The sequence below is a fragment of the Suncus etruscus genome, chromosome 13 (genome assembly GCF_024139225.1).
Source record: "Suncus etruscus isolate mSunEtr1 chromosome 13, mSunEtr1.pri.cur, whole genome shotgun sequence".
Taxonomy (NCBI): Eukaryota; Metazoa; Chordata; class Mammalia; order Eulipotyphla; family Soricidae; genus Suncus; species Suncus etruscus.
In genome coordinates, this window is record NC_064860.1 from 82,163,820 (window position 1) to 82,183,870 (window position 20,051).

Below are 20,051 nucleotides of genomic sequence, written 5' to 3' on the forward strand. Positions count from 1 at the left end.
AACTGCTTGGTGCGGTGAAGAAGTCTAATACTTTTACTCAAAACCCCAAGCACTCCCCTCAGTCAGTCTAAATATCCAGTCTCAGTTCCAAAGAATTTCCTCTCTCAGCACATATCCAAAGCTGTATTTGGTTTGTAATCTAAGTAGGGAAAGTGCCACTAAAACCATGCCAAAAATCAAGCTTAAAGAGAAGGACTGTGTCCTCATTTTGCCCTTCACCCAAAGGCCTAGCCCTGATTTTATTTAGGTTTGCAAAAAAAGACTGCTTCAGGAGCTAGAGAGATAGCACAGCGGTAGGGCATTTGCCTTGCATGCGCCTACCTAGGACAGACCCAGGTTAGATTCCCGGCATCCCATATGGTCCCCTGACCCTACCAGGAGTAATTTCTGGGAACAGAGCCAGGAGTAACCCCTAAATGCCAAGTGTGGCCCCCAAATCAATCAATACATAAACTGCTTTATAAAAAAAAAAAAAAAAAAAGAAGGGGCCAGAGAAATAGCATGGAGGTAAAGCATTTGCCTTATATGCAGAAGGACGGTGGTTCAAATCCCAGCATCCCATATGGTCCCCTGTGCCTGCCAGGGGCGATTTCTGAGCCTAGAGCCAGGAGTAACCCGAGTGCTGCCGGGTGTGACCCAAAAAAAAAAAAAAAAAGAAAAAGCTGCTTCAGAGTCAATTTAAAAATACTCCTGTGATGCACAAAATGGCTGCTTTGGAGACATGAGTCCATCATCTTCCAACTTGCTGTTATGTTCAAGAATTGTTAAAGCTGGGTCACTAGACCTCTTATCTCTCTCCAAAAGAAAATTCCATGGGGAGCATGCAAAGTTTAAAGCAAGCATATATATTTAAGAAAGTAAAGAAAGTAAAAAAGGGGCCAGGCGTTGGCGCTAAAGGTAAGGTGCGCCTGCCTTGCCTGCGCTAGCCTTGGACAGACCACGGTTCGATCCCCCGGTGTCCCATATGGTCCCCCAAGCCAGGAGCAACTTCTGAGCGCATAGCCAGGAGTAACCCCTGAGCATTACCGGGTGTGGCCCAAAAACCAAAAAAAAAAAAAAAAAAAAAAGCAAGTTCTATTTGTTTAAGGCAGAAGAACAGGCACCCTCACAGTAGGATTGGGTTAACAAGGGATAATACAAAGAGGTCATTGCATGTTTTCAGACTTCTACCTCTTCCTTCCATACAATTCCCTGAATGAATGCAAATCATTTTGTTTATTTGTTTTGGGATCAGACCCGGTGCCGCTCAGGGGTTATTCCTGGCTCTACACTCAGAAATTGCTCCTGGCAGACATGGGGACCATATGGGATGTGGGAATTTGAACCACCATCTGTCCAGGATTGGTTGAATGCAAGGCAAATGCCCTAACACTGGGCTATCTTATCTCTCTGACCCCTGCAAATTATTTTAAACCTACAATTCTATTCATAGCAGTCCATTTCCAAAGGTTACCATGACAAATATAAACTAACATGGTACAGGAAGCTGTAATTTTTGATATATTAAAGGATTATAATAAGTATATAATAAGCTGCCTTTGCTTGCCCCATTTCTAATAAAAATAGACCTCTCAGAGAACAATAAAGAATTTGAGGGCCCGGAGAGATAGCACAGCGGCGTTTGCCTTGCAAGCAGCCGATCCAGGACCTAAAGGTGGTTGGTTCGAATCCCAGTGTCCCATATGGTCCCCCGTGCCTGCCAGGAGCTATTTCTGAGCAGACAGCCAGGAGTAACCCCTGAGCACCACTGTGTGTGGCCCAAAAACCAAAAAAAAAAAAAAAAAAAAAAAGAATTTGGAAGCCAGAGAGTACCTGTCTTCAAGCAGACAGAATTCAATCCCTGGCATCACAAATGGTACCCAAGCACCATCGTGAATAATTTCCTGAGTGTAAAGCCAAGAATAACCCTTCAGCACAGCCAGTTGTAAACTCTTACACACACACACACACACACACACACACACACACACACACACAAAAATTGGGAAGATTTTTAGTACCATAAATCAAGGTTGGCTTTGCACAGCAGAAAGTATTTGTTTTGTTTTGTTGTGTTTGGGGGCCACAATCTACAGTAGTCAGGGTTTATTCCTGACAATTCTAGGAAGAACATATAAAATGCCAGAGATCAAACCTAGGTTGGCCAAAACCTACACTGCGCACTGTAGTATCACTCTGGCCCCTGGTAAGTAGATTTTATTTCTGATTTTATTTTTTTAATCTAACACTGCGATTTACCAAGTTGTTCATAACACAGTCGTTTCAGGCACTAAATGTTCAAACTCCAAACCCACCACCAGTGGGACCTTCCCTTCTACTAGTGGCCCCCATCATCCCAACCACCCTAGCCTGTTCCATTTCAAAGCACAAATTTACTTTATATAGTTTGTTACAACACAAAGGCAAATGAAATTATCAGAAGTTCGATCAGCAGCAATCAATTTGAAATGATTTTTTTTATTTTGGGGTCACACCTGGCAGCACTCAGGGGCTCCTCCTGGCTCTATGCTCAGAAATTGCCCCAGCAGGCTCGGGGGACCAGATGGGATGCCGGGATTCAAACCACCGTCCTTCTGCATGCAAGGCAAATGCCTTACCTCCATGCTATCTCTCCGGCACCCTTAAAATGATTTTTATATCTCTCCATGGTGTTACTAAAGTCAGTGTCTAAGACGTTTAATGGGCTGTGGTTGGTGCTAGTTGTACCTTCTGTGCTAGTGCTTAGGTTCACTGAGCTTGGTAGATTAATAGGTAACTTTCCCATTGTATTTTCTTGATACTACTGGGTTGACTCTACTATAAAATACTGTGGTATCCAGGATTTATGATCTGAAACAGATTTTTTTGTTTTTGGAAGTTTGATGAGGTTATGTTGTGGATCTGAGCCATTTTTTCTGGAGGGTGTGAGGCTGATGTAGTTCATGCAGAAAGGGAAATCTGCCCCACTCCCTTTCTCAGAAAGCAACAGAGGTATCAGGCCTTAACAGGCTACCTGGGAAATAGTGGCAACCAACCAGCTTGGTGGAAGAGACAGACAGTTTTTCTGTCAGGAAGATGGTGGCATTGGGTGACGATTTTCCGGTGGTGGAGGGGAGCGGGGGAGGGCTCAGGCCAATCCCCTTCCAAAAAAGAAAGTCAGTCCCATAGTTTTAGGCCCTATAGAGGACTTAGTTGCTCATGCTATTTTATTTCAGTCACAGAGTTGGGCGGTTTTTGTTGGAGAGTGTTAAATGTGGCATTGGGTTTTCTGTAGCTCATGCAGAAATGAGAATCTGTAGCCACTGCCTTTCTGAGAATGCCACTCGAGTATCAGCTCAGACCTACAGCCTAGGAAGAGTCAGAAGCCATTATTTCTTTTTCTAGTAGGCAGTTTTTCACCACTATTTTGCTTCTGTCAGTCTTCTCCCATGCTCATAAGACCTTATCCATCCAATAAAAAAAAAAAAAAAAAAACTCGGGGCCGGGAAGGTGGCGCTAGAGATAAGGTGTCTGCCTTGTAAGCGCTACCAAGGAACGGACCGCGGTTCGATCCCCCGGCGTCCCATATGGTCCCCCCAAGCCAGGGGCGATTTCTGAGCACATAGCCAGGAGTAACCCCTGAGCGTCAACGGGTGTGGCCCAAAAACCAAAAAAAAAAAAACAAAAAAAACTCCCTACACACCACTGCATCTCTCATTTGACTAGACCTGAGAAGCAGTGAAACTGGAACTTTGCAAATGTCTTGGAAATGGAGATACTTAGTTCACTGAAGCACCCACAGTTGCCTTCACGGAGAAGCGAAGGAATAAAAGACAACTGAGATATCACAGGTGACTATACAAAGTAATTTCAGCAGACATTAATATAGTGGAGAAATTATCATATCTAAATCATATGTGCAATCAGAGACTAAGACTACAAAGCATTCACCCCGTATGTAGCCCAGGACCTATATAAGAAACTATGATAAATCTTGGAAGACTGAAACCTTTTTCCCCTTCCTTAAAAATCCAAGCCTTGCAAGCAGCCGATCCAGGACCAAAGGTGGTTGGTTCGAATCCCGGTGTCCCATATGGTTCCCCGTGCCTGCCAGGAGCTATTTCTGAGCATAGAGCCAGGAGTAACCCCTGAGCACCGCCGGGTGTGGCTCAAAAATTAAAAAAATAAAAATAAAAATAAAATAAAAAAATCCAAGAAGTCAGGGTCAGAGTGATAGCACAGTAGTAGGGCGTTTGCCTTGCAGGCAGCCAACCTGGAAGGGACCCCGGTTTGATTCCCAGCATCCCATATGGTCCCTGGAGCCTGCTAGGGACGACTTCTGAGCTCAGAGCCAGGAGTTACTCCTAAGCACCGCCGGATGTGACCCAAAAACAAAAATAAAAACAAAAAAATCCAGAAAGTCTAAATTCAACCTGAAATAAATTAAGAACTAAATCCAAAATTAAAAACCATCAATCTCTTCTGGCAACAAGAGATACATTTTCTTATTCTTCTCCCAAAGCCTAAAATAACAAGGTAGGACCTTTAGTAAGAAATTGTTGGGACAGAGAGTTGGCATGGAGGTAAGGTATTTGCCTTGCATGCAGAAGGTCAGTGGTTCAAATCCCGGCATCCCATATGGTCCCCTGAGCCTGCCAGGAGAGATTTCTGAGCGTAGACCCAAGAGTAACCCCTGAGCGCTGCCGGGTATGACCCAAAAACAAAAACAAAAAAAAGAAATTTTGTTGTTGTTGTTTTTTGTTTTTGGGGAGCCACAACCGGCACCACTCAGGGGTCACTTCTATCCCTGTACTCAGAAATTGCTCCTGGCAAGCTCAGGGGGGCCATATAAGATGTCTTCCAGGAGTGAATTCTGAGAACAGAGCCAGGAGTAACCCCTGAGCACCACAGTGTGTGGCCCAAAAAACAAAAGCAAAAAATAATAACAACAATATACATATAAATTCTCTAAGTAGAGTCTTTTATCTCTCAAACAAAATATAATTTTTCGGGCCTGGAGATATAGCACAGCGGCGTTTGCCTTGCAAGCAGCCGATCTAGGACCAAAGGTGGTTGGTTCGAATCCCGGTGTCCCATATGGTCCCCCGTGCCTGCCAGGAGCTACTTCTGAGCGGACAGCCAGGAGTAACTCCTGAGCACTGCCGGGTGTGGCTCAAAAAACAAACAAACAAAAAAAAAAATATATATATATATAATTTTTCATAGATCTTGATCGTCCTTGTAGAAATCAAGTCTATATGGGAGTTTTGGTTATTCTGAGAGTCACTGCATAATTACCGCCCTACCATATTGCCCAGTTACTTGACAACGTATTTCTTGTGTGAGAAGGTAGGATGTAAATACCTTCTAGGGTCACTAGTCATTTTTCTTTTTAATATTTCTTTTTTTTTTTGGGGGGGGGTGGGGGGGTCACACCCGGCAGTGCTCAGGGGTTACTCCTGGTTCCATGCTCAGAAATTGCTCCTGGCAGGCACGGGGGACCATATGGGACGCCGGGATTCGAACCGATGACCTTCTGCATGAAAGGCAAACGCCTTACCTCCATGCTATATCTCCGGCCCTTTTTAATATTTCTTATCTTTTACTTCAAAGGGAAGAATACAACTAAACTGTATACAAAGCCCTGAGATTAAATTTAAGAATTCAAATCAAACTCCAATCTCTTAGTTCAATAATTAATATACTTCACTGCTGTCCACTTTTATCCATTCTTCAAAAGAAGTTCAATAATCTTTGGAAAATAAGTTGGTTCTGGTTTTGGGCCCCAGCTGTACAAAAGCCCAGCTGGTTTGGGGGTAACTCCTGGCTCTGCACACAGGAATCACAGCTGGCAGGCTAGGGGACCTTACAGAAATCCAGGAGACAAACCCTGGTTGGCTGCACGAAAGGCAAATGCCCTAAGGGCTATACTAGGGCATGTTCCTCTTGAAAGGAACATTTTAGTCACTTATTGACTCCCAACACTGAAATGCTCTAATTCCTTTAACAATAACTAACTTCTCCCAGAAAAACTTTTTTTTGTTCTGTTTTTTGGTTTCTGGTCTACACTGGTGGTGTATTTAAGTGGGCCATATAGGATGCCAGAGATAGAACCCAGTATGACACATGTAAAGTGGCATATCTTGTGTTCCTTTGTGCTATCACTCCAGTCCTGTCTCCCAGAAATTTGATTGCGGTATATTAGTGGTTCATTAACACTATGACTCCAGGGTCACAGTAACAAAATAGAGCATCTTTTTACTGTAGACCACAAATAATGTATCAAGCATTAAAACTATATATAACCATATATGTATACGTGTATACTTCTATATATTTAATATATAACTTATTCAACTGTTGTAAACATTTTGGAAATAAAACAAGATAATATGAGAATTACAGAAAGTGAAAACTTGGAAGGAACTTTGGAAGTCACTGAATTAAATCCATTATTTTCAGAGCTGTGATAATTGAAGCACAAAAAGGATAAATAAATCATCATTGTAAGCTATTTAAACAAAGCATGAGCCCATTAAGTCACACACGGAAGTGATCTTACCTTTCTGGTGATGTCCTAGAAGTGACAGGACGACCACGACCTCTTTTACGTTTACAGTCTAGAGAAATGACCTTATTTCTTAGACTTCTTTTCCACTACGAAAAAAAAATGTTTAAGTTTAATAAAAAGTATAATAGCATGATGATTTTCATTTTGTTTAGAAAGTAAAAATAAGCTGCCCCATTCACAGTTCATAAAAAAAAAAAAAACATAACTACTCTCACAATTATCATTCAATATGTGCTAGAAAACCTAACCATAACAATTAGGAAAGAAAAATAAACGAATTCAAATTGGAAAAAAAAAAAAAGATACACTATCACGACATAAAGATGACATGATGCTATACATAGAAAAAAAGATTCCATTAAAGAACTTAGAGATTAGCAGGATAACCTTCTGCCTTTTACCTCTTGCTTTCTCAACCAGCCTTCCAGGTGAAGTTCGCCTCCAACTAACATCCTCTGGGGCATTTTGGAACCAGAAGCATTCACCCTCCCTTCTCAGTGGGTACTAAGAGCCACCAGGGCCAAATCCTACTGGCTCAGCAGGTCAACCTCCACATCAGACCACCTGCTTGCTCCTTCACATTTTGCTTGTAACCTGAAACACATATCCAGCCATACAACAGCTCTATTCTTCACACCTCACACTGCAAAATATTTACCTCCTGCAACCGAATGAACATAGGCCGGGAAAGAAAAGAGCACAACCCAGCTGAACCTCAAAGTCTCAATGAGGCTAACTACATAGATTCTCCTCAGCACAGCAGGAGCAAACACAACAAGGAAACCAAATAATAGAAGCCCACCAAGCTCAGTGAAAGAAAATACTAACACAAAAGTCTCTACTGGTGGAGCCGAAGTGATGGCACAGGCGGTTGGGCATCTGCCTTCCACGCTCTAACCTAGGAGGGACGGAAGTTCAATCCCCTGGCGTCGCATATGGTCCCCCAAGCCAGGAGAGATTTCTGAGCATATAGCCAGGAGTAACCCCAGAGCATCACCGGGTATGGCCCAAAAACAACAACAACAACAAATCTCTACTGGTATCAACCAGCTCTGTAAATTCTCAAACAATGACCTTAATTGGGGGCCGGAGCAATAGCACAGCAGTAAGGCGTTTGTTTGCCTTGCACTCAGCCAAAATAGGATGGATAATGGTTTGAATCCCGGCATCCCTGGTATCACGAGCTTACCAGGAGCGAGAGCCAAGAGTAACCCAAGTGCTGCCGGGTGTGACCCCCCCCCCAAAAAAAAAGACCTCAGTGACACCATGTTGAGGATATTTAATAAGTTCAAAGAAACAATGGCAGAAATAGCAAAGTATAAAAAGAATGAATCAAAATTAAAAAGCCTAATCAGAAATATCAGAAATTGGGGACAGAGTGGTGGTGCAGCAGTAGAGCGTTTGCCTAGCACGTAGCTGACCTAGGATGGACACGAAAGAAAGAAAAGAAGAAAGGGGGGCCGGCGAGGTGGCGCTAGAGGTAAGGTGTTTGCCTTGCAAGCGCTAGCCAAGGAAAGGACCATGGTTCGATCCCCCGGCGTCCCATATGGTCCCCCCAAGCCAGGGGCAATTTCTGAGTGCATAGCCAGGAGTAACCCCTGAGCATCTAATGGGTGTGGCCCAAAAACCAAAAAAAAAAAAAAAAAGAAAAAAAAGAGAAAAGAAGAAAAAGGAAAGGAAAGGAAAGGAAAGGAAAGGAAAGGAAAGGAAAGGAAAGGAAAGGAAAGGAAAGGAAAGGAAAGGAAAGGAAAGGAAAGGAAAGGAAAGGAAAGGAAAGGAAAGGAAAGGAAAGGAAAGGGAGAGAGAAAGAGAGAGAGAAAGAAAGAGAGAGGAAAGAAAGAAAGAAAGAAAGAAAGAAAGAAAGAAAGAAAGAAAGAAAGAAAGAAAGAAAGAAAGAAAGAAAGAAAGAAAGAAAGAAAGAAAGAAAGAAAGAAAGAAAGAAAGAAAGAAAGAAAGAAAGAAAGAAAGAAAGAAAGAAAGAAGAAAGAAGAAAGAAAATGACAAATGATATATAAAAAAAATAAAGGCCTGAACAGCATAATAAAAGCAGCTGAAAAAATATCAGCAAGTACCAACAGAAGATGGGAAGATGTCTGAAAATAAATTAATAACACACCAGAGAATTATGTGATGAGCTTGAGAATAACAATATAAGAATGTCCAAGCAGTAATACAATGGGTAGGGTGTTTGCTTTGCACAGGCCAACCCAGGTTTCAACCTGGCACCTCATATGATTCCCCCCACCAATTACACCAGTAGTGATCCCTGAGTACACAACTCAGGAGTAAACCTTGAGCACCCCTAGACATGCACCCCACCCCAAATAAAAAAGAATCATCAGAGTCCCTGAATATCAGGAAGGCATACTTATTTGATGGACTCACTAGTTAAAAAAATCATAATAGGGTTCAGAGCAAAAGCACAGCATGTAAGATATTTGCCTTGCACATGGCTAACACCAGAGTTTGATCCACCAATATCACATATGGTTCCCCGCACACCGCCAGGAGTAATTCATAAATGTAAAACCAGGAGTAACCCTTGAGCACTGCTGGGTATGGCTCAAAAAAATCATAACAGTACCAACACCCAGATCCAAGAGGCCCAAAGAAGCCTAGCAAAAACAGATCCAAAGAGAAAAAATTGCAAGACACACTTTAATCAGAATGACAAAAGTCAAAGATAGACAGAATATTAAAAGCAGCAAGATAGGGCCTGGAGAGATAGCACATCGGTGTTTGCCTTGCAAGCAGCCGATCCAGGACCAAACGTGGTTGGTTTGAATCCCGTGGTTGGTTCGAATCCCGGTATTCCATATGGTCCCCTTTGCCTGCCAGGAGCTATTACTTTTTTTTTTTTTAATATAATTTTTATTTTGATCGTCGTGGCTTACATATTGTTGACAATATTATTTTAGGTACATATTTACATAAAATCAAGGGGGATTCCCATCACCAGATTGTCTTCCCTATACCTCCATTTTTGTCCTCCCTCCCATTTCCTCTTCCCTCACTCCCAGGGTGGCTAGAAAATGTGGTCCCCTCTGTATCTGACCTACTACTTAGTAGTCTTGCACCTGTTTGGTCTTGATGTCTCCCTTATTTCCCCCTCTAGCTGGAGGCAGGACTAGCTAGTTCAAGATGCATGGTTTTGTTTGAAAAAGAGAAAAGTAATAAGCTGGGGTAAGAGTCTAATATGCCAAAAATGGGCGGAATCCTTCTAGGGGCTCTCATCAACACTTTGAGAGATGAAGGAGATAAAGAAGGTGAAACACTCCACCAGTACCAAAAGAAGTGTCAAATATCCAGTGAGGATTCCAGCTATATCGATTAGCACCACAAAAAACAAACAAACAAACAAAAAACAAAACAAAGAAAAACAGACAAACAAAAACAAAAAGAAACAAACAAAAACAAATCAAAACAAAAAAATGTCATGGTCTTGAAATAAGAAACATGGCATAGCACATAGAGAAAGAAAAGAAAGGAAGAGAAAAAAATAAGCATAACTGAGGACAACAATTTCAATAATCACACCCAAACAGAGAAATCTACCAAAGATAGATAGGTAAATAAAAATAATAATAATAATAAATGAAGATAAAAAATAATATATAAAAAAAATAACAGAGGTTTTGTGCTTTTTGTATTTTTGTTTTTTCCCTCCTGCCCTGGCACAGTAAATATTGGGGTCATTCGAAGAGGAATTCACTTGGCCTAAGAAATATGGGGTTTCTCCGTCCTTGGAGCATATTGTCATGGGATCAACTATAGACTCTGTTCAGGATCATTTACTCTCCCAGTGGTGCTTTTGTGGTGTGTGGAAGACTTCTGCCCTATGCCAGGAGCTATTTCTGAGCAGACAGTCAGGAGTAACCCCTGAGCACCACCGGGTGTGACTCCACCCAAAAAAAAAAAAAAGCAGCAAGATAAAAAAAGAAATTACATACAAAAGAAAGCCTGTAATTGACAAAAGACCCCAGAAGAGAATGGAAGGACACAGGTAAATAATAATAACATCTTAGGGGCCCAGAGCAATAGCAGAGTGGGTAGAGGGTTTGCCTTGCACGCAGCTAATCAAGGTTCAATTCCAGCAGCCTGGCCCCTCGAGTTTACCAGCAAGCAATTTCTGAGTGCAGAAATGCCTGAGTACCAACAGGTGTGACCCAAACACAACAAAGGCAATAATAATAATATCTGTATGAAATGAAGACCTCACCAAGAATAGTAATAATCTAGCTATCTTATCATTTAGATTCAAAAAAAGATACAGATTTTTTTTAATGGGGGAAAGTACTTTAATCATTGCAGTTTAAATAAAGACATGTGACATGTATTCATAGGATGGATCCCACTATATGGAATTTCTTTGAATCTCCGTGGCAACAATGTCTGGATTTCCATCTAAACAAAAAAAAGTAAGATAAGTCTATTAAAATGGTTCAATATCATTTTTGTGCAATACTTTTTCAGGTAGAAATGAAGCAGTTAATTTTACAGTGTTAGAACTCTGATTCTGAAACTAGAAGTCTTGAATTAAAATCCCAAACCCTACTCATTATTGGTTTGCAAACATTTATCTACTTATGAATGTCCTTAAGGTAGAGTAAAAAAAAAAATTCGAAACCTATGTGATTGAGCCCAGGTAAGAACACGGTCAGAAGAACAAAAGGACTTTTGACCTGCAGGGGGTGGGAGAAGCTGCAGGCTGGGAAAACTTTTGGACTAGAAAGCTCCATTTTGAATTTAATTTTGTGGCGATCCCAGATAAGATTATTGCCACTCTGATTTACTCTGTAGAAATACTTTTCTTTTCTTTTCTTTTTTTTTTTTTTTTTTTTTTTTTTGTTTTTGGGCCTCACCTGGTGACGCTCAGGGGTTACTCCTGGCTATGCGCTCAGAAGTCGCTCCTGGCTTGGGGGACCATATGGGACGCCGGGGGATCGAACCGTGGTCCGTCCTAGGCTAGCGCCACCGCCCAGCCCCTAGAAATATTTTTCTTCTAGTCAAGGAACATCACAACAACACATAAAAAAATCATCACATTGGGTATTCCCCTGATTCAATGTTAATATGTACCTAAAATACTACTGTGAAAGATATGTAAGCCATTATGATCAAAAAAATTTGTTTTAACCAGAAATGTTCTTTGATTTACATGAAGATACAGATCTTCTAAGAAAAGCAACAACTGGGGAAATTCATGGCCTTGAAACTAGTTTTACAAGAAGCCTTAAAAGACAGTACAAACTTCTTAGCACTTTGCGACTGAGTATGGCATTCACTCGTGGTTTTAATGGCTGTCCTCTACTGGATTAAAGAAGTTTGCTTGTTGGGGATGAGAATAAAAAAAAGTTTACTTGCTCACTGCTTATTAAAGATTTTTATACTATTAAATAATCTAATGTTTCTTTTTTTAGGTTATGTAACGTAATATTTTCTAACAAAACCAATGTTCCCTTTTTAGGATGAAACAGACTTTTATAGTCTGTGTATAATCATGCACAGTTTTTGAAAAACTTTATCAACTTAGTGATTTACAGTCTTGTGGAATTTTAGTTTAGCTCTATTCATATGTGTGTGTATATATATGTATATATATCTATATATACATATATATATGAATAAGGTCTCCCTCACTCACCACTAAAAAGAAAAGATGAGATCTCTTATATGTAGATATAAAGAAACATCAGAAGGGAAAAGCAAATGTCCAAAGGTATCAGGCAGAATTGGTTGGTTTATAGAGCAGAGTTTACCTGGGGTGGGTACCAGTTGAAAGGGACCCTTGGGACACTAGTGGAGGGAAATGGGCAGGCACTCTAAGAAAGGGTGATGTATTGAAACAAAGTACTCATAAAAAGCGTAATTAATGTATTGTAAATCATGGCACCTCAGTAATAATGGCCAACAAAAGAATAACAAGTACCTGAGCACTACAGATGTGGCCTTGGCAGTCGCTGACCAATGCTAAAGTGGCCTCAGTTGCTCAGCACTGCTAGACTAAACAACATCACATCAGTAGGTCCTAGCATTGAACGCTCAGGTCTGGTTAGACAAGTTCTACCTGGTCTAGTCTGATCATTGCTTGGGAGCAGACTCCCACAAAAAAAATGCATATATATGCTCTCAAATGTATAAGAGGAAAAGATTCTAATACATGCAATGAAACTTAAACAATAAACTTAAAATATTTATTTATAATAATGATCTTTAACTTTCATAACAAAATCGCCAAGCATAATAAGGTATTAGACTGAAACTGAAAACACTAACCTCAAAGTGTCACTACAATTTATGCCAGAAATAAACGGACTCAGAATTTAATTCTATAATGCAAACCACAGTGTCTAAAAGGAAAAAAAGGAAGTGGGGTGGGGTGGGGTGGGAAGGGAGCAAGGGAGCGAGAGAGAAGGGAAAAAATGCCTGTCACAGGCAGGCAGGGGGAGAGGAGGGCAAGAAAAAAAAACTGGTGACATTGGTGACAGGAAATATTAAAAAAGATGGGCGTTAGACATTGTATGACTGAAACTCAATCATGAACAACATTGTAACTATGTACGTATCTCATGGTGATTCGATTAAAAACATATTAAAAATAAATCTTGAAATCTGACTGAAATGAATAGTCTTCCAAGCAAGTCAAATCTCCAGTGTCGGGCCCGGAGAGATAGCACAGCAGCGTTTGCCTTGCAAGCAGCCGATCCAGGACCTAAGGTGGTTGGTTCGAATCCCGGTGTCCCATATGCCCCCCGTGCCTGCCAGGAGCTATTTCTGAGCAGACAGCCAGGAGTAACCCCTGAGCACCGCTGGGTGTGGCCCAAAATCAAAAAAAAAAAAAAATCTCCAGTGTCCCATAGGTATCTACAGTGATCCAAACCGCTCTGAGCCCGACAGCTTTAATCTCTGCAATCCACAACGATGCACACAAGATCTATCCAGATAACAGCCTGTGTGTGTGAGCATCACAACAAAAGGATGTGCGGCCAAGAAATACAACCCTGGCAAGCACATGTATGAGAACCTCAGAGAGATCCAACGAGCACCACAGCAGCTTGTGTGCCTCGATCAGGAGTTAAATTCCTGGTGATTATGTGAGTAAGCCCCACAACTACAGGAGTTCCAACCTTGGTGAACACCTCAGTCAAGTATGCCAGCACCACAACGTGAAGTATCACCACCCAATCAGACTATATTTGTCATCTCTGGTCACCAAAACATCAACAACAATGAACTGAAAGTGAGGGAAAAGGAAAGGAAAAAAAAGTGAGTATTTTTTTTAAAACCCCAAAAATATGGGTCAGAGAACTAGGACAAGAATTAAAGCACTTGTAATGAACACAGGAGTACAGATGCCTTTTCTGCATTGTGGTTTTGTTTGAGATCCCTAGGGTATATTCCTGGTAATAGTAATGCTAGGCATATGGGAGCTTAATTGGTAGTGTTTTTGTAGGTTTGTTGTTATTTTTTATTTGCTTTGTTTTGGGGCCTCACCCAGCAGCACTCAGGGGTTATGCTAGCTCTACAGTTAGAAATCACTCCTGGCAGGTTCAGGGGGCCATATGGAATGACAGGGATCAAATCCAAGCTTGGCTGCATACAAGGCAAATGCCCTACCCACTGTGTTATCACTCCAGCCCCCTAACTGCTAGATTGAGGAATGTCCATATTGTTTTCATAAAAGGCTAGACCAGTCAACATTCCCACCAGCAAAGAATGAGAGTCCCTTTCACCCTGCATGTCAACCGCTGCAGCACTATTGACATAGCCAGAAACTGGAAACAAATTAAGTTTCCTATAACAGATGTGTGGATAAAGAAACTTTAAAGATAAAATACATCTGTAAAATGGAATACTATGCATCTGTTAGGAAAAAAGAAGTCATAAAATTTGCTTATACGGGGCCGGAGAGATAGCATGGAGGTAAGGCGTTTGCCTCTCATGCAGAAGGCCATCGGTTCGAATCCCGGCGTCCCATATGGTCCCCCGTGCTTGCCAGGAGCGACTTCTGAGCATGGAGCCAGGAGTAACCCCTGAGCACAGCCGGGTGAGACCCAAAAACCAAAAAAAAAAAAAAAAAAAAAAAAATTTGCTTATACAAGGATGCATATCAAGAGTATTATGCTAAGCAAAATGAGTGAGAAGGAAAAGGACAGACATAGAATGATCATACTCGTTTGTAGAATATTAAAAAAAAAAACAATATGATAATAATACCTAAAGATACCCAAATACCAAATAATAGAGATGAGAGCCAGAAGAAGCAGTTCATAGTAGAAAGTTTGACACAAATAGCGGGGAAGAGGGCTGAGAAGAAACTGCTATGGCAATGATAGTTGGAAATGATCGCTATGGACAAGAACTGAATGTTAAAAGAAAGTAAAGTGATATGCTTGATACCCCTTCAGTAACAGTATTGCAAACCACATGTCTAGAAGGAAAAAAGGGGGAGACAGAGAGAGAGAAAAAGAGAGAAAGAAAATATATGTCTGCCAAAGAGGCAGGAAGGGGAGAAGTGGGGGAAAGGTGTACATTATTGACAGGAAATAGGCACTGGTTAAGTGATGGGTGTTGGGCATTGTATGACTGAAACTTAATCATCAACAACTTTGTATCTCTGTATCTCATGATGATTCAATTATATAATTCGTTTTATTTTTTTAAAGTGTTAAAGCACTTGCCTTGCATGTGGCAGACCAGTACATTCAACCCTCAACACCAAATATGTACCCTGAACACAGCCAGTAGTAAGCCCTAAGCACCACCAGCAATAGCCCAAAAAATAAACCCAAAAACCTGCAATTAAAAAAAAATACAAAAAGAACATGAGAAAACAAAATTTTAATTTTACTTAAAAAAATAAAATCATGGGGCCAGAGTAGTGGCGCTAGAGGTAAGGCGTCTGTCTGCCTTGCAAGCTCTAGCCTAGGACAGACTGCAATTCGATCCCCCGGAGTCCCATATGGTCCCACCAAGCCAGGAGTGATTTCTGAGCACATAGGCAGGAGTAACCCCTGAGCATCAATGGGTGTGGCCAAAAAACATTAATATTAAAGTAAATAATAATAAAATAAAATCATGGGGCCAGAGAGATAGCACTTTTGTAGGGCATTTGCCTTGCACAAAACCTATCCAGGACAGATGGTGGTTTGAATCCCAGCTCCCATATGGTCCCCTGAGCCTGCCAGGAGCAATTTCTTTGTGCAGACCTAGGAGTAACCCCTTAGGGCAGCCGGGTCTGACTCAAAAACCAAAAAAATATAAATAAATAAATAAATAAATAAATAAATAAATAAATAAATAAATAAATAAATAAATAAATAAATAAATAAATAAAATAATTAGGGAGAGGGAAGGACACTCCCAGCAGTATCTGAAAGCCACCAGTTCACACTAAGAGGGGCTGGGGTGAAGGGTCATGAGATGGTAGAGACAAAATTCAGAGCCTCACACACACACACACACACACACATACACACGTGCTCTAATACTTGAGTCACATAACCAGGTCACGAAAATCTTTTAAAACACCAAATAATACTTTATACTTAAAAGGAATTTATTTGTATTTACCACCTGCAAAGGGATATCCCAGCATTCTGAACTTCTAAGTTTGGATGACTGAACATGAACATCCTCCGTTTTTACATTTAATATCTCTTTGATCTGAAACAAAAAGAAGAAAATGAATGTAACTAAAATATAAAAAGCCGAATAAGCTACAAAACTATATTACCCCGCAGTATTTGAGGGAGGGGAACAACAGGGGGTAGGTCTCTCCCCTCTCCCTTTTCCCTCTACCTCAAGAATTTCAAATTCAGTACTTAACTTACAGGTCCTTAAGGATAATTTTGCTTGTTCATTGTTTTGTTTTGTGGTCACATCCCTCAGTGGTCATGAGTTATTCCTAGTCCACTACTTCTGGGTCACTCTTGGCAATGTTCAAAGGACTATGTGGGTGCTGGGCTTTAAATCCAGGCCTCCCACATGCAAAACCTATTATCTAGCCCTTTGAGCAGATATCTCCCCAGCCCCAAATATAATTTTATAACATATATCTTGTCTGTATAAAGCTAGATAAATATCACAAGCTTCCTAACAACTCCTTTTTGCAATCTTCCCTTTCTAATCTTTCAAACAAAATTCCCAGAGTTTTCTATTACACAAATCTAGTTATGTATATAAAACTTAAATACAATAAAGGCAGCCATCAAGTATTGATTAAAAAAACTCTTACAATGTGGGCTCTTTCACATCAACCACACACTGTAAATGTTTTATCTTTTTTATGATCATATAATTTTTTTATTAAATATATTTTTATTTAAGTAACATGATCATATTTGGGTTACAGTCATAACCAGAACACCCCCTAAATGTTTTATCTTAATCACACTGAGTTTATTCAACCTTCTTCAAGCAAATCTTACTTCTTTTTTGTTTGTTGTTTTGTTTTGGGGTCACACCGGGCAGCGCTCAGGGGTTACTTCTGGCTCTACACTCAGAAATCGCTCCTGGCAGGTTCAGGGGACCATATGGGATGCCGAAATTCAAACCACTGTCCTCAGCATGCAAGGCAAACAAAACCCTCCATGCTATCTCTCCGGCCCAAATCTTACTATTTTATACCACTAGACTAATGGTTCCCAAAAATATCTGGCCTGCTACCTCTTTTCAGAAAACAAATTATTCAGTGTGTCTCTAGAAATCTATCTTCTAAAACAAACAGGAAGAACTCCCCACCAAAAGGAAGTGCCTTAAGCTACTACTACCTCTCACCACTGAAGGAGCAGAGGAAAGACTGCACTAGATCTTTGCATGACTGACCCTGAACCCACACAGCCCTTCCTCTGTTCAAAATTCTCTCATCCAAGGGCCTGAGAGATAGCACAGAAGGTAATGTGCTTACCTTTCACACTGCCAATCTAGGTTCAATCCCCAGCACCATGTTATTAAGTCCCTCCAAACACTGCCAGAAATGATCCCTGAACAGAATCAGGAGTAAGCCCTAAGCACTATCAAAGAGTAGCCCCAAACACAGAACAAGAGTCTCTTAACAGACTTCCCTTAACACTGAGAAGACTTAACAACAACGACCTGCTTACAGGACAGGGCTTCCTGCTTTGCCCTTTAATGGTGAGGTGAAACAAGAAGACGCTCCACATCATGACTTCAATGTAGGATATGCAGATTCCAGGATCTTTAATACAGAAACATGATACCAACAACAGAGACTGTGTGAAAAGTGTGTTGGCACTATGGACAATGTCTTGGATTGGACGATAAATTGCCTGAAGCCTAGAGTTGGTCTTGTGCCAGGAAACTTCAGGGGTAGGGTCTCTTTGTATTTTGGCCAAGGTTATTCTTTTCCATGCCTCTCATATTTTGGTGGGCCTATGCAAACAACAATTGCCACTCTAACACTGTTTTTACTGTGCTCCTTTGACTCTAATCCTTAAAAAAAAAAAACCACTTAAAATTTGAGGTTAACTTAAGCTAATATGCATGTACATGGAAATGTAAAAAATACTATGCCTCTAATGTTTAAGGAGTTACGTAAGTTTTATGGCTTTAGATTGCCTTGTGTGCTGTTAAGAAATATTATAATGTGTTACAATCTGGGGACTTGAGGGACAAAGTAATTGTACATGGATTCTGTTTTATTTATCTTAATGTTCTTTGGCTGAAAGTTCAAAGTTAAGATATCAGCAAGGGGACTTCTTCTGAGAATTATGTTATGGGTGATTGTCCTTCCACTGTAACTTTACCTTGTCCTCTTTCTTTGCATCTTTTGTTCTCATCATTCAAAATTAAAAATTAAATATATATATATATATATATATATATATATATATATATATATATATATATAAAAAAAGAGTCTCTTTTTTTTGTTTTTGGTTTTTGTTTTTGTTTTTTTGTTTTGGGGCCACACCGGCGTTGCTCAGGGGTTACTCCTGGCTATCTGCTCAGAAATAGCTCCTGGCAGGCACGGGGGACCATATGGGACACCGGGATTCAAACCAACCACCTTTGGTCCTGGATTGGCTGCTTGCAAGGCAAACGCCGCTGTGCTATCTCTCCAGGCCCAAAAAAGAGTCTCTTAACAACACATTACTCCACCCTGGCACATCCTATGGTCCCCTGAGACTACCAAGAGTCATTTCTGAGTGCAAAGTCAGGAGTAATCCCTGAACATTGTCAGGTGTGGCCCCAAAACCAAAGAAGATAAATTAATAAATGTCTTACATTGAAAGGTAAAAGAAATAAAATCATTTTTTCTCTGCAGCTTCCCAAGGACTGCCCTTGACCAAAAGATACATTTTAACTGTTGAGCTTCATGAGGACCCCCCACCCCTTCCTAAATCCCAAGGACTTGCCCTTGACATTTTAACTGCTGCAAACCTTATGACTTGTGGTTATCTAAATCTTGCAAAAATGTAACTGAGCAAATATCAAGTGTCACACATTTCCTGAAATGGACCACCCTACTGTAATTTTCCACTGTCTGAAAGCTATATAAGGGCTTGTTAAATCTGGTTCGAAGCTCTCTTATCCTCTGGGAGGGCCCCTGCATGCTTGTATATAAAACTCTTTGCTTTTGCATGGTCTCTGCCTCTTGGAGTCATTAGAGGGGTGCGTGTGGAATTCCTGACCTTATCAACATCATTACTCTTCTCAAAAAGCACTAAACGTTATTTACTTCTGCATGAGTGACAAATGGATTTCAGGCACAACTACTATCAATGTTTTCTATATTTCTTGCTAACAATTACCTGATCAAAAATACTATGATCTGTTCTTTTATTCTTTTGGTAGGGAGCAGTTTGGGCTACACCCAAGCACTCAGTGCTCTGTGCTCAGGAATGATTCATATGTCAGTGCTTAAGAGACTATATGTGGCACCAATAACCACAAGGCAAGTGTCTCGCCAGCATCTAAATTTACAATCTTTTTTGTTTTGATTTTTTGGAGATATTTTAATTGTTGGATGCCCTCTGTGATGCTGTTCTGGAAAGGCCTGGCAGAAATAACAGAGCTATTAGTTTTAGAGGACCACACAGAGCAATTGTTCCAGGGTTACTCCTTGAGGCTTAAAGCTTTAGCTGTTACCCTTCAGATATACCAGTTCCTCTTTTGGTCCCATATAAGCTTTGTTGGAAGGGAATAAACTGTCTCGGGTCATCAGCCTGGGACCAGTTCTCTCCAGGTCATTAGCTGGAGGGAACAGCCTGGACTGCCAGAAGTAGGCACATAAAACAGAAGAAAGTTTGGTTTGGTTTGGTTTTGAAATTTAAAGAACTTAATTTTCTTCAAGGAAGTTAAAAATTAAAATTGATTTTGCAGATACACATGGTCCTCCAAGAAACACCAGGAGTGACCCCCCTACCCCTAAGCAAAGATGTAGCCCAAAAAGATAGACAGACAGACAGACAGACAGACAGACAGACAGACAGACAAAAATATAGTTCTCTGCGTCAACGGAGAGATAGCACAGCAGCGTTTGCCTTGCAAGCAGCCG

The 20,051-nt window shown here is 40.7% G+C and overlaps 1 protein-coding gene across 1 annotated transcript in view; it reads right to left on the reverse strand.

Moving 5' to 3' along the window:
* SENP7 (SUMO specific peptidase 7) overlaps positions 1-20,051 on the reverse strand; it is a 115,447-nt gene that overhangs the window by 81,576 nt on the left and 13,820 nt on the right. The window contains exons 3-4 of the mRNA XM_049785597.1: positions 16,103-16,195; positions 6,521-6,615 (exon numbers count right to left, since the gene is read on the reverse strand). Coding sequence (XP_049641554.1) covers positions 6,521-6,615; positions 16,103-16,195 — 188 coding nt within the window. The remainder of the gene's footprint in view (positions 1-6,520; positions 6,616-16,102; positions 16,196-20,051) is intronic.